Source organism: Lampris incognitus, chromosome 9 (assembly GCF_029633865.1).
Source record: "Lampris incognitus isolate fLamInc1 chromosome 9, fLamInc1.hap2, whole genome shotgun sequence".
NCBI classification, from domain to species: domain Eukaryota; kingdom Metazoa; phylum Chordata; class Actinopteri; order Lampriformes; family Lampridae; genus Lampris; species Lampris incognitus.
The window spans coordinates 56,509,025-56,523,478 of record NC_079219.1 but is presented as its reverse complement, the minus strand read 5'-3'; the positions used below and the strand labels follow the sequence as shown (position 1 = coordinate 56,523,478).

At 46.6% G+C, this 14,454-nt stretch overlaps 1 protein-coding gene and 1 non-coding gene across 3 annotated transcripts; one reads left to right on the top strand and one right to left on the bottom strand.

The window, feature by feature from the left end:
- Window positions 1–268: 268 nt before the first annotated feature.
- On the bottom strand, window positions 269–9,819 carry LOC130118116 (extracellular matrix protein 1-like). 2 transcript variants are annotated; one of them, XM_056286471.1, is made up of 10 exons: window positions 9,488–9,819; window positions 8,950–9,009; window positions 8,780–8,851; window positions 6,848–6,928; window positions 6,437–6,717; window positions 3,683–3,882; window positions 1,935–2,223; window positions 1,581–1,801; window positions 1,151–1,238; window positions 269–904 (listed from the first exon to the last, which is right to left on the bottom strand). In XM_056286471.1, the coding sequence occupies exons 1-10, from the start codon at window positions 9,555–9,557 to the stop codon at window positions 725–727; spliced, it is 1,542 nt and encodes a 513-aa protein (XP_056142446.1). In that variant the 5' UTR covers window positions 9,558–9,819; the 3' UTR covers window positions 269–724. The 2 variants fall into 2 exon arrangements, with proteins under 2 accessions (XP_056142446.1, XP_056142447.1); XM_056286472.1 differs by having other exon boundaries at window positions 8,780–8,848.
- Window positions 9,820–14,253: 4,434 nt separating this feature from the next.
- On the top strand, window positions 14,254–14,327 carry trnan-guu (transfer RNA asparagine (anticodon GUU)). The gene has a single exon. It is a non-coding gene; the product is annotated as a tRNA-Asn (tRNA).
- Window positions 14,328–14,454: the final 127 nt, after the last annotated feature.

Genomic DNA, 14,454 nt, shown 5'->3' with positions numbered 1-14,454 from the left:
GGGGGGGCTTAAATGCTTCCTTAATTGAAGGGAGGTGGGGGAAAGAAACACACACACACACACGGTAGACGTTCAATGAATGGGCACGAAAATGTTCCCTCGTCGTGCAAGATCAACCGCGTCTAATTACCTCGCAATTACGCAAAACAGCAGACTCGAGGGTTCCTATATACAGTTTCTAGGCCTACTGGATACACTGACACACACACACACACACACACACACACACACACACACACACACACACACACACACACACACACAAAGGAATTGTTGAAAATAAAGATTTATTTGAAATGTTTATTTGGTATTGATACTTGTAATTTCAACCACACAAAAGAAACAGAACTGGCCTTGCAGTTCCTAAGAAATCAGGGAAATGCAACATCCAAAATCAGATGTGGACAGGAGCAGCTGATAAATACAAGAGATACAGTGGCAGAGACAAAAGTATTTTACACAGTAAGTGCTCAACGGTATTCTTCTTTGCGAAAGCACTCATTGTAATAGCAGTGCTTTTTTTTATGTGCTTTCAGATGACTTGCATGTTCTTACAGTGGTGGAAGCTATAAGTTGGTCCACGCAACATTTCTTTTCATCTTACTTATAGTGTAGTGAGATTTATGCAGGAAAAGCCATTTCTGCTCAGTGATTCGAGGCAATCTCTACTAAGAACACGCCGTTTACCCGATTGGCCCAGTTGCCCTAGGGGGTCCGTGAGGTTTTAGGAGAGGGGGCACTTCCTCTTCTTTATGCGACGTGCACTGGTTGCCTTGGTGATAGCGTCCATTAGTATATTGGAGAGGCACTGGGAAGAAGGTTGGGTAGGGGTGTGGCAACACTGGCGGGCAGCGGGGGAGGAGGGCTTCCTTGCTGAACACATGCTCTTTGACATTTTCTCAAGCTTGTTTCACACAAGAGATTTAGGAAAACAAAACGAGACCGATCATTAGAAAACTTGTCACACGGTTACACCGTACAGCTACTATACTCATTTTGATTTTTTTTCTTTTTGTATTCTCTTGTGGTGTTCCTGACCATACTTTTGTGCTTTAAGTTTGGAACATGTGTATTCTGATTTCATGCAGTTTGCAAGATTTTGTTCAGAATTTACCTTGACCCAATTTCGCCTTCACCCTTTTCAACCTACCTTTTCCTGAATACATGGAGTCTTCTGGTCGGAGGACAGGGGGCAACACTGACTCACCAAGCTCTGGAGCGGAAAGCCAACAGAGAACCTGACAACACAATTATATTGGTCAAGTGCCGTCGACATCATAGGCGACTTCACGTTACAAAGACTCATTCTTTCAAGAAAACATTGTGCGCTGCGTGTGGATTTGACTTAACAGTGTGAATAATATAAATAACTAGTGTGATCACATCTACTATATTCATTCTCTGCATATAAGCTTAAGAGTTGCATATTAAGCGTAAGTAAACGAATAAAACTGAAAACTTAGAAAAAGAGAGAACCTATGAGTCAGAGAGAGAGAGACAGACAGGCAGACAGACAGGCAGGCAGGCAGGCAGGCAGAGAGGTCTGAGGAGAGATAGAGAAAGGAAGAGTGCTGCCTTACTTCTTCTTGATGATTTTGTGAGTTTCACATATTTGACCGAGGGAGGGGGGACCTTGAGAGGTGGCAGCAGGGGGCGCTGACAGGTCTGGCTCATAGCCCGGTTGGGGAGCGTGGGCTTGGAAACAATCGTAACGCTCCCTACCCTCGGCCTTCTCGCAACACCCAAAACTCGTCTTACCCCCCTTCTCCTCTTGACAGAACCTATCCATCTCCTCGCGCCACTGATAAAGGAGAGGCAAAAGCACAAGGAGGGATCGAGAGAGCATCGGAGAGGCGCTTGTTACATTTTGTTCCACTTTACCATACGTTAACCCATCAGTGTCACAATGTCAGATCTGCTGCTGCTTACTGTACCTTCCCATCAACACAGGTGAAAACGTCCTGCTTCCTTTTGCAACACTGCTTGAATCCCTTTTCCACACGATTAATGGTCTTTGATTGGCGGGCCAGCCAGCCATAGCCTTTACGGGGTAGGCACTTAAGATCGTAGCGTGGGCGGAGCTTACGGTGGCGGCACAGCGACTCGGTGCCAGCTTCGGTGGGTCGTCCTGGGGGGAAGCTGATGTCCACGTTCTGGGGAGAGGTCGAGACCGGCTTCTTCTGCTTCTTTCCCCTGATGCTGCGTGGGCTCATTTCTGTAGCGCTGTAAATATGTGGAAAGACACAACAGTCAGACATGAACCCCATTAATCTCTAGAATACATTCAAAATACCATGGGGGGGAGGGGGGGGTCAATGTGAGGTCGCTCTTCAAACCCTCTCCCTGGCAAACCAGGAAAACAGGGAGTGTGTCTGCCCTTTATCTGGAGACACGGCACCAGATGAGTGAAACGGGTGGTGTATGTTCGCCCGGAATGGAAATGTCACTTTTGTGCTCTGCATATTAGTGTCAATGCAACAACATGGTTGTAATCCTCTGCAAAAGCTTCACAAGCTTCAGTGGATTCATGGATTAACCACCATGTGGGCCTGAGCAGAAGCAGCACTGTCAGTAAGCAGCTGTTAATGCTTTTTGATGCAACACGCTTCTTACATTTCTTGAATTTTAATCAACTTTTATAAACAACATTAACACTTTACTGGAAAAACAAGTGTACAGATAAAGTTAGAGCCGGGCAATAATTCACTATTATTATTTATTGTCTTGTAATGGCATTGTTTCAGTATGAAATCCAGACGCTGTCATACCATGATACACAATTTTGTGTAAATTAAAAGATAACAAGGATCTGCTGCCTAAAATTTCACAGGAAACAAGGTCTGAAATATTTGAGGGCGTATTTCTTGAAAACTAGTTTTGGTATGATATTACACGTTCCATTGTGAAACATTTCAATGTGAGGAACCTCATCGGCATTCGTTGTGTTTTGGCATTTGCAAGCAGATATTGTGCTTAATATCGATATTGCGCAAAATTCCAGATGACTGTGATATATATATATATAATTCAAGCCGCTTATCCCAATCGGGGTCATGGGATGCTGGAGCCTATCCCAGCAGTCATTGGGTGGCAGGCGGGGAGACACCCTGGACAGGCCACCAGACCATCACAGAGCTGACAAATTCGCACCTAGTGACAACTTAGCATGGCCACTGCACCTGACCTACATGTGTTTGGACTGTGGGAGGAAACCGGAGCACCCGGAGGAAACCCACACAGACATGGGGAGAACATGCAAACTCCACACAGAGGATGACCCGGGATGACCCCCCCCCCAAGGTTGGACTACCCCGGGGCTTGAACCCAGGACCTTCTTCCTGTGAGGCAACTGTGCTAACCACTGTGCCACCATATATATATATATATATATATATATGATTGTAATCATATTTTCGATATTGATTATCATTTGATTAAGTTATCCATCCATCCATTATCCAAACCGCTTATCCTGCACTCAGGGTTACGGGGATGCTGGAGCCTATACCAGCAGTCATTGGGCGGCAGGTGGGGAGACACCCTGGAAAGGCCACCAGGCCATCACAGGGCCTACACACACACACACACACACACACACACACCTAGGGACAATTAAGTCATTGTGATAATTAGTATCCTGAGTGTCATGGCTTCTTTTCCCCCACTTAATTTCCCTCCATACCAGGCGTTAGGCTCAAAGGTGAAGTGGAATGCAGCAGGAACGGGTGTCACGGGCACCTCCATGGTGGGTTGGTATGCAGGGTTCTGGGCGTCGCTCTGGAAGCAGTCCAGCCGGGCGTTGCCACGTTTCGCACAGCAGTCGTACTGTCGATCCTTCACCGACATGTCCTCCTCACAGAAGGAGTCTACTGCCAGCCTCCACTGCAGTAAACACAGTAAACAACAACAACAACAACAGATCAGGCGTGTGAACGACACAGCTACTCAAAAGTCTGCACTTCGAAGGCCTTTTTTCCACATGGGAAACACCAGACTTGCAATCTACAGGAAATACATGAAGACACACGTAACAACCGAAGACTGAAAATAAACATGGCAAAAAAACAGAAGTTGACCGGAAGGCCACATGTTGTTACTCCAGAGGGGTATCTGATGACAAGTTTCCTACTTGTGCTCACGTGGATTTCTGGCAGGAGCTCATGCCAGGGCCCGTTTGTTGTGTCTGTCTGGATCCCAAAGCGTCATCTTAAGCGAGTCTGAGCTCCCTAGGCCACCCAACTTTGTTTGCATATACAGAAACACCATGACTTTTATAATCTGAAGAATGTTTAAACAGTGTTTTGACCTTGGGCCGCTAAAAAAAAAATAAGAGAGCGAATGTAAATGTTTATTTGGCTTGCTGTACGACTGAGGTTCACGATAAAACTGTGACACACTGCTAGTTAAACTTTTACAAAAGCTGTAATAATTACAGTCTATGAGGAAAAACAAGTTTCCGCTTTCATAGTAGGGATTGCGTACACGAAGTTGACATCTTCTTGCTATCTGATTATTCTGTTTCCCCGCTATCGGTAACGATAATAACTACATTATCATTTCAGCTCTGAATACGTTATGTTCACATATACAGTGCATCCGGAAAGTATTCACACCCCTTCACTTTCCCCACATTTTGTTATGTTACAGCCTTATTCCAAAATGGATTAAATTCCTTTTTTTTCTCATCAATCTACACACAATACCCCATAATGACAAAGTGAAAAAGGTTTTGTAGAAATTTTTGCAAATGTATTAAAAATAAAAAACTGAAATATTGCATGTACATAAGTATTCACACCCTTTGCTATGACATTCAAAATTGAACTCAGGTTCATCCTGTTTCCACCGATCATCCTTGAGATGTTTCTACATCTTGATTGGAGTCCACCTCTAGTAAGATCAATTGATTGGACATGATTTGGAAAGGCACACACCTGTCTATATAAGGTCCCACTGTTGACAGTGCATGTCAGAGCAGAAACCAAGCCATGAAGTCAAAGGAATTGTCTGTGGACCTCCGAGACAGGATTGTATCGAGGCACAGATCTGGGGAAGGGTACAAAAAATCTTTGAAGGTCCCGAAGAGCACAGTGGTCTCCATCATTCGTAAATGGAAGAAGTTTGGATCCACCAGCACTCTTCCTAGAGCTGGCCGCCCAGCCAAACTGAGCAATCGGGGGAGAAGGGCCTTGGTCAGGGAGGTGACCAAGAACCCGATGGTCACTCTGACAGAGCTCCAGCGTTCCTCTGTGGAGATGGGAGAACCTTCCAGAAGGACAACCATCTCTGCAGCACTCCACCAATCAGGCCTTTATGGTAGAGTGGCCAGACGGAAGCCTCTGCTCGGTAAAAGGCACATGACAGCCCGCTTGGAGTTTGCCAGAAAGCACCTAAAGGACTCTCAGACCATGAGAAACAAGATTCTCTGGTCTGATGAAACCAAGATTGAACTCTTTGGCCTGAATGCCAAACGTCACGTCTGGAGGAAACCAGGCACCTCTCATCACCTTGCTAATACCATCCCTACAGTGAAGCATGGTGGTGGCAGCATCATGCTGTGGGGATGTTTTTCAGCGGCAGGAACTGGGAGACTAGTCAGGATCGAGGGAAAGATGAATGGAGCAAAGTACAGAGAGATCCTTGATGAAAACCTTCTCCAGAGTGCTCAGTGCCTCAGACTGGGGCGAAGGTTTACCTTTCAACACAACAACGACCCTATGCACACAGCCAAGACAACAAAGGAGTGGCTTCAGGACAAGTCTGTGAATGTCCTTGAGTGGCCCAGGCAGAGCCCAGACTTGAACTCCATTGAACATATCTGGAAAGACCGGAAAATAGCTGTACAGCGACGCTCCCCATCTAACCTTACAGAGCTCGAGAGGCTCTGCAGAGAAGAGTGGGAGAAATACCCCAAATATAGGTGTGCCAAGCTTGTAGCTTCATACCCAAGAAGACTTGAGGCTGTAATCGCTGCCAAGGGTGCCTCAACCAGGTACTGAGTAAAGGGTGTGAATACTTATGTACATGCAATATTTCAGTTTTTTACTTTTAATAAATTGGCAAAAATTTCTACAAAACTTTTTTTGCTGTGTCATTATGGGGTATTGTATGTAGATTGATGAGAAAAAAAAGGAATTTAATCCACTTTGGAATAAGGCTGTAACATAACAAAATGTGGCGAAAGTGAAGGGGTGTGAATACTTTCCGGATGCACTGTATATGCTGATAAAGTGAAAAATTTAGTGACAGATGAGTGACAAATTCAGTGACACATCTGTGGCGAGGGGGAGTGTGAAAGGCACTGTATGTCAACTTCAGCAGGAACACAAAATGACAAAGAAATCCGGTTAAACTGACGTTGGGCAAAACAAAACCCGAAGGGAGGGTTGGGAGGGGCAGGGATGAATCAGAAATAGAGGCTGTTGCAAGAACTGACCGCTTGTTTGGCACAGCACAATGTCACTTCCTCTCCCCAAGTCTGCTTCCCTTTGCAGCACATGCTGAACCAGGACTCGGCGTTGTTGACGGCTGCGGCCCTGCGCCTCTGCTGGCCAAAACCGGACACAGGAAAGTAGGTGTCCGGGTAGCGAGGACGGCGGTCTCCGTGGAGACAGATGGCTTTGAGGTTCGCAGGAGTCGGTCGGCCGGGGGGGAACTCCACAGGGTAGTCCAAAGAAGGTGGATATCTGAAGGAGCGGGGCCCAAACATTGGCTGACCTAAGAGGGAAGTGAGGGATTAAAAAAAAAAAAGAAAAACCCACAAAAACATCATGTGTGAAACATACAGCAGGTTCGATTAAACAAAATGAATCAAAATCAAAAAGGAAAATATAGAAAAAGTGCACACCTTGCCTGGGGGAGTAACCTCCAACATCCCTAGTGACATCGACCTGAGATATAGTTTGGTCATCAGCTCTGGAGTTATCAACTGCGAAACACAGGCACAATCCAACAGGTTTTTTTTCCAACTACAGTATTTCTACTTCACTGGACCATGGACAAAACACAGAGCTGCAGACTAGCCGGAGGGGGGGGGGTCTAATGGTTGGAGTGGTTGGAGAGACTGTACTCCAATTAGGTGGTTGCAGGTTGAGCCCAGTGTCTTCCTACATGTGTGCATCCAAAAGCCTTGGGTCCTGTCGAAGTGTCTTTGAGCAAGACATGGAACCCCCTCCCTAACCACTCATGGTGAGGTAAGCACAGCAGCTGATGACGAAGTTGTAATTTGCACAGAAAAGATTGAAAATCCCAGCAACAGGGATCACGGAGCCAACGTTAGCCCAAGATGCCATCGGAGTATGGAGTACGTGTGCTAGCCTGCAAAGCTAGCTGGAAAACCCCAAGTCCAAAATTATCATCCCAACACCTCTGTTAGTCAGGGAGGGATTATCCCACCACCTCTGGTAGTCAGGGAGGGATTATCCCAACACCTTTGTTAGTCAGGGAGGGATTATCCCAACACCTTTGTTAGTCAGGGAGGGATTATCCCAACACCTCTGTTAGTCAGGGAGGGAGCTGTACGGCAACGAGAAGAGACACAGCAGGGCTTTTTACAGTCTCTTCAAGGCGGGAACGTTGCGCCTTTAATCCGCCTCGCCGCTCTGGGTAAAACGTCCATCCGCCTCCATCATCATCATCCAAACCGCTCATCCTGCTCCCAGGGTCGCGGGGATGCTGGAGCCTTTCCCAGCAGTCATTGGGCGGCAGACACCCCGGACGCGCCAAAGCGTGTCAGTGTCACGGTTTGCCTCGCTCAGGCGTGAAAAGTACACGCGTGTATGAAGGCGCAGTGCCAGCAGGGGGCGACTCAATGCCAGCAGCTCCCCGCGGAGGAAATGGAGCATACAGCATTTTCCGAAATCCCTCCCCATCAGGTGAGATGAAGATACGTGGCTGTTATGTTTCTTAAAATCTAAAAATGTTTTATGTCGCCTGTGAGAGTTGTCATATTAGTTGCGTTTCATTTGGAGAGAGTCGAACCCCAACCATCACCCCCAGCTAGCACCGCGCCTTCAGACGCACACCGCGACTCTCTGGCGTGATACTGGGTTGGGCCTTCATTTCACCCCCCCCCTCCCTCCAGCTCACTTTACATCCTGAAATAACACCGCAAGCGTTCAGCGGAGTCTGCAATTTGGCGAGGGAGCGGCCAGGATCCGTCATGTACAAGATGACGTCATCTGCCGGGAGATTAATTTCGGGGTCTGTTCGCTCTGCTTAGAAACCCTTCGTATCAGGATCCTGTCCACGTGCTTCGGTGAGGGGCTCGATAAGCCAAGACAAGGAGTCCCGAGGCAAAGGGCAAAACGTGCAACACGGAATGGGGGGGAGGGGGAGGGGGGGGTCACCGTTGTTCCGGCATTAAGCCGGCATCGGAGGTAAACGTCTGTGTAAAAGGGACATCAGACCACACACGTCAGATCACACACGGGGGCGGAATCGTGCCGCCTTTGTTTGGTTCAGTGTAAACAAACAAACAAACAAACAAACAAACAAATAAGTAAACACAGCCGGCACCGGCGGGTCTTCGTTACGGCAGTATCGCGGGATCTCTGTGTAACAACACCTACAGGCATGGCAGCATGGGAACCTGGTTCAGGGAGCAGTACGGACCGCCAGGCGTTACACACCACCGACATAACTGTCGGCATGACACACCCTGGCCAAAGCCAGCACGTGTCACAGCAGGCGATGGTAACAACGGTAATAATAATGATAATAATCATAATAATAATGATGATGATGATGATGATGATAACAGGTAAAATAGTGGCGCTACCTAGAGTCTGGAAGTAGTCTGCCAGGTCCACCTCCCTCTGCATCATGTCAGGGTCTGACGGGTTCATCTCTGCTGGAAACAGAATTCATTTGCCCAGTTAACGTTAATTGGAGAGCAAAGGGACTATTTGGTGAAGTACTGCCATGAGCAGACAGACGGACGGAACCAACCTCTTATGATGTCATCAAACATGTCCAGGGACACCTCGCGCTGCTCTGCGAAAGGTCCGTCTGCAAATCGGCGTGTGGCACACAGCAAGTTGAGGGGGGGGGGCAGGTTACGTAACCGATCATTTTCAATACATTTGTCTTAAAAGAGAAGCGTTGGGCGACCATGTGGACGTTAGAGAGCCGGGCCTGCAGAGGGCGGGCGGGCTGGCTGGCCCACCACGTCAAGCCAAGTAATTTACATAAAGTCGCAGTCTGTTGTTTAGCAAGGGGGGGGGCACTGCACGAGCCCGCAAAGTAACCCACAGCTACACACTACGTTATATTGTTGCGTATCCTCGAGCAAGTTAGAACCAAGAAGATGAAGAAGAAGAAGAAGAAGAAGAAGAAATGAGCATGGAAAAGAGACATTTCTGTTTGTCCTGTAGCAGCAAGTTGGGAATGCATAATAATAAGCATGCAAAACAATTTGCACGTGAAGTAAGATTGGGGGGGGGGGAGGGGGGTAAAAAACAAGAATAAATGTGAAAAGCCCACCGACCTTCTGACGCTGCGGCCGTGAAAAGGAGGACAATCGCGCACAAACGTGCAGGAAACCGCCACCAGACCATCGCCGTAACTGCGCGGGTCGCCTCGGTGCCCGCCTGTGTTTGGGTTTACGTGCGCCCTGCCGACCGTCCCCCGTCTGTTCTGGTTCTCCGAAATCCAGACTAAAGTCCCAGAGCCGACCGGGAACGCGGGCCTCTGTGATGGATAGTGCCCAGTTTGTTCGAGAGCCAGCTGGGTCTGCCTTGGGTCTGCCTTGCCTGGTCCGCGGTGTGAGGGGCATGCGAATGAGGACCGAACATTTTTTTACGGTCGCTTTGAGGTTTAAGAGGCGAGGCGGAGAGAGGGAAGAAAAAAAAAGGGGGGGGGAGAAAGTTTTCCAACATGAGTCATCGCGGCGATCCGCAAACATGACCAAGACAGGAACCTCTCACTGCTGTCCAACTCTGTGCGTGCACACACATGCATCTCGCAGTTAACACACAAAAAAAGAAAAGATAGACAGCGGCCTATGGCATACTCCCCCCCCCCCCACTTTTTCCTCCCCCCCGGTTGTACTTGGCCCATTACCCCCCACTCTTCTGAGCAGTCCCGGTCGCTGCTTGAACCCCCTCTGCCGACCCGGGGAGGGGGGGCTGCAGACTACCTGCCACATGCCTCCTGATGCACGCCAGCCGCCTCTGTTCACCTGACAGCGACCACCGTTCGATTCCGTCCCCAAACTCTGCGGAGAGTTGGTGTGAGAACTGCTGCTGCTGCTGCTGCCATGTTTGACATGAAAAAAACAGCCGAAGAAGAGTGATTCTGTTCAGAAGAAGAGTGACTCTGTTCAGAAGAGGAGTGATTCTGTTCAGAAGAAGAGTGATTCTGTTCAGAAGAGGAGTGATTCTGTTCAGAAGAAGAGCGACTCTGTTCAGAAGAAGAATGATTCTGTTCAGAAGAGGAGTGATTATGTTCAGAAGAGGAGTGATTCTGTTCAGAAGAGTGATTCTGTTCAGAAGAAGAATGACTCTGTTCAGAAGAGGAGTGATTATGTTCAGAAGAGGAGTGATTCTGTTCAGAAGAGTGATTCTGTTCAGAAGAGGAGTGATTCTGTTCAGAAGAAGAGTGATTCTGTTCAGAAGAGGAGTGATTCTGTTCAAAAGAAGAGTGACTCTGTTCAGAAGATGAGTGACTGTTCAGAAGAAGAGTGACTGTTCAGAAGAAGAGTGATTCTGTTCAGAAGAGGAGTGATTCTGTTCAGAAGAAGAGTGATTCTGTTCAGAAGAGGAGTGATTCTGTTTAGAAGAGGAGTGATTCTGTTCAGAAGAGGAGTGATTCTGTTCAGAAGAGGAGTGATTCTGTTTAGAAGAGGAGTGATTCTGTTTAGAAGAGTAGTGATTCTGTTCAGAAGAGGAGTGATTCTGTTTAGAAGAAGAGTGATTCTGTTCAGAAGAAGAGTGATTCTGTTCAGAAGAGGAGTGACTCTGTTCAGAAGAGGAGTGATTCTGTTCAGAAGAAGAGTGATTCTTTTCAGAAGAAGAGTGACTCTGTTCAGAAGAGGAGTGATTCTATTCAGAAGAGGAGTGATTCTGTTCAGATGAGGAGTGACTCTGTTCAGAAGAAGAGTGATTCTGTTCAGAAGAGGAGTGATTCTGTTCAGAAGAAGAGTGATTCTGTTCAGAAGAAGAGTGATTCTGTTCAGAAGAGGAGTGATTCTGTTTAGAAGAGGAGTGATTCTGTTCAGGAGTGATTCTGTTCAGAAGAATAGTGATTCTGTTTAGAAGAGTAGTGATTCTGTTTAAAAGAAGAGTGATTCTGTTCAGAAGAAGAGTGATTCTGTTCAGAAGAGGAGTGACTCTGTTCAGAAGAGGAGTGATTCTGTTCAGAAGAAGAGTGATTCTGTTCAGAAGAGGAGTGATTCTGTTCAGAAGAGGAGTGATTCTGTTTAGAAGAGGAGTGATTCTGTTCAGAAGAGGAGTGATTCTGTTCAGAAGAAGAGTGATTCTGTTCAGAAGAGGAGTGATTCTGTTTAGAAGAGGAGTGATTCTGTTCAGAAGAAGAGTGATTCTGTTCAGAAGAGGAGTGATTCTGTTCAGAAGAGTGATTCTGTTCAGAAGAGGAGTGATTCTGTTCAGAAGAATTCATCATAGCACCCCGTGAACTGCTTAGTTGGTTAAAGTATGTGCTCAGTAAACACAAGGTCGCGGGTTCAAATCCCGCCCGTGCCTCAGCTCTTCTTCTCCTCCAGTGTGTTGGCAGACGGCCTAACACGCCACAGGAATTCCCTTTGCCCGTTGTTGTTATGCACGTCGTAACTCGAGCTCTCAGTTTACGTACACCACAACACAATATTTGCTGAACTATTAGGCAAATCTTTACTGATATGACAGAATGCATGATTGTATAAATACCGGTGGACATCACTGCCACGTGTCTCTGTGGCGCGCTCGGCTGTTAACAGAGAGGATGGTGGTTCGAGCCCACCCAGGGACGATTAAATCTAAAACTTGAATTAGGAATCTTTACTCATCTCACTGCACAAAAGCTATCTGTCCTGTCCACTTTCTCTTCATCTGGTGCCAGGGGCGTAGCCAGGACTTTTTATGGCGGGGGGGGGGCAGCTGGGGCCAGCCATTACTATTTTAAAACTACTTTCCAAGATATTATGACAGCCCCTTTTAACAATGCCATGGATTGCGTATAGCCAAAGGGTGTGGAATGGCACCATTCATCTAATCTACATGTCCCATGCACGGCTGTTAATGCAAGGAGTACAGTTTGTAAAGTGTAAAGACCAAAGACAGAAATGCCATTTAGTATTTCAGTTGCAATTTCAATTGCATGAAAGGAAAATGTACACAATGAAGCCAACACTTCCATATCCCGAACACACACAACTACATAAACTACATTACTTGGACTTGCCATGCTGCACTTACACACTCTTGCTTTTACACTTGGATTTACACAAATATGAGCCCATTGGGCTCATTACTTTAGTGGCAAAGGACAAGACTTAACAATAACAGGCTAATGATAATAAGGCATGTATTTCAGCCTCCATTTGACTGTTTCTGTGTAGGCGTTTTTTGTTTTTTTGTGTTGTTTTTTTTTTTACACACTCGGGAAAGGGGGCGGGGGGCCAGCGGGGGGGGCCGTGCTCTGACCAATGGGGGCCGTGGCCCCTACGTGGCCACGCCCCTGCCTGATGTCAAGCCGTCTCCAGAGTCCGGCCTGTTTCCATTGCATCTCATGATATGCATATTCGTATGTGCTGCCATTCTTGTAAATGGTATACACCAACTGGATGTCCAAAAAAATCCTCGGTTTGATACCTTCCCCGACTCTTCTGAGAGTCTGTATGAGAACAGCTGCCATATTTGACATGAAAAAACACCTGAAGAAGTGTGACTCTATTTAGAAGAATTCACCATAGTATCCCTTGAACGGTTTAGTTCTTGGTGTCATGACTTATTTGGGTGAGGTATGTACACAGAAGGTCCTGGGTTCAAATGCTGCCAGTACCTCAGCTGCTCATAGGAGCTCCTGGATTCAAACCCCACCAGTGCCTCAGCTCTTCTCCTCCTCCGGTGTATTGTTAAAAGGCTTATCTAGCCTTTTATCAACGCTGATAAGACTAAGCTTATGCTGTTTTCCAATTCTAGGAAGATATCACAAAGTATGCCTTCAGTAACCACTTTAGAGGGAAATGAAACAGAGGCGGTCAATGTGGACAGATACCTGGGTGTCCTGATTGAGGACTCCCTCACTTTCAAGCCACCTGTGGAGAATCTTGTGAAAAAGCTGAGGCTGAAACTGGGTTTTTATTTTGGAAATAAGTTGTGTTTTTCTTGAAATGTAAAAAAAGCGACTTGCTGCCGCCACCCTTTGACCTGTGTTGGATCATGGAGATCTTTTGTATATGAATGCTTCTGCTCAGTGTCTCCGCGCGTTAGACACTGCCTGACATTCTTCTTTGAGATGTATTGCTAATTGCAAATCTTTGACACATCACTGTGAGTTGTGTGCTCGGGTGGGATGGCCTGCTCTGGCCACCCGAAGGCTCAGGCATTGGTATACTTATATATATATATATATATATATATATATATATATATATATATATATATATATATATAAGGCAATCCTCGGTCTACTGCCTTCCTACATCTGTGACTTAATTGCACTGAGAAGTGCTGGTCCTTACTCCTTTCCTTCTCTTCACTATGTGTTGCTGTCTGTTCCACGTGCCCGACCTGAACTGGGTCAAAAGGTTTGTGTTCCTTCTGCACCTTTAACCTGGAACATGTCGCAGACTGATTGGAAACTTACAGAGTTCATCTCACTGAGCCGTTTTAAATCCAGATTGAGAGTACTTGAAGCTGATTTCACAACATGTACTTGTTTTTTTATAATCTGCTTGTAATTTACTTTTTTTCCTCTCTAAATTTTTCTGTCTTTTATTTGTTTTTTCAAGTGTGTAATTTTGCAGCTGTGTGATTTTGTAACTGTGCTGCCTATTTTGGCCGGGTCTCCCTTGAAAAAGGAGGTTTGTAATCTAAACGGGATCCTCCTGGTTACATAAAGGTTACATAAATAAACCTATACATCACGCCACAGGAATTCCCTTTGCCCATTGTTGTAGTGTTCTGCACGTCGTAACTCGAGCTGTCAGTTTACGTACACCACCACAAAATATTTGCCGAACGATTAGGCAAATGTTTACCAATATGACACAGTGCATAATTATATAGATATGGGTGGACATCTCTGGCACGGGTCTCTGTGGCGCAATCGGCCAGCGCGCTCGGCTGTTAACCGAGAGGATGGTGGTTCGAGCCCACCCAGGGACGATTAAACGTAAACCTTAAATTAGGAATCTTTACTCATTTCACTGCACAAAAGCTTTCTGTCCGGTCCACTGTTCTCTTCATCTGATGCCAAGCCGTCTCCAGAGTCCGGCCTGTTTGCCATTGCATC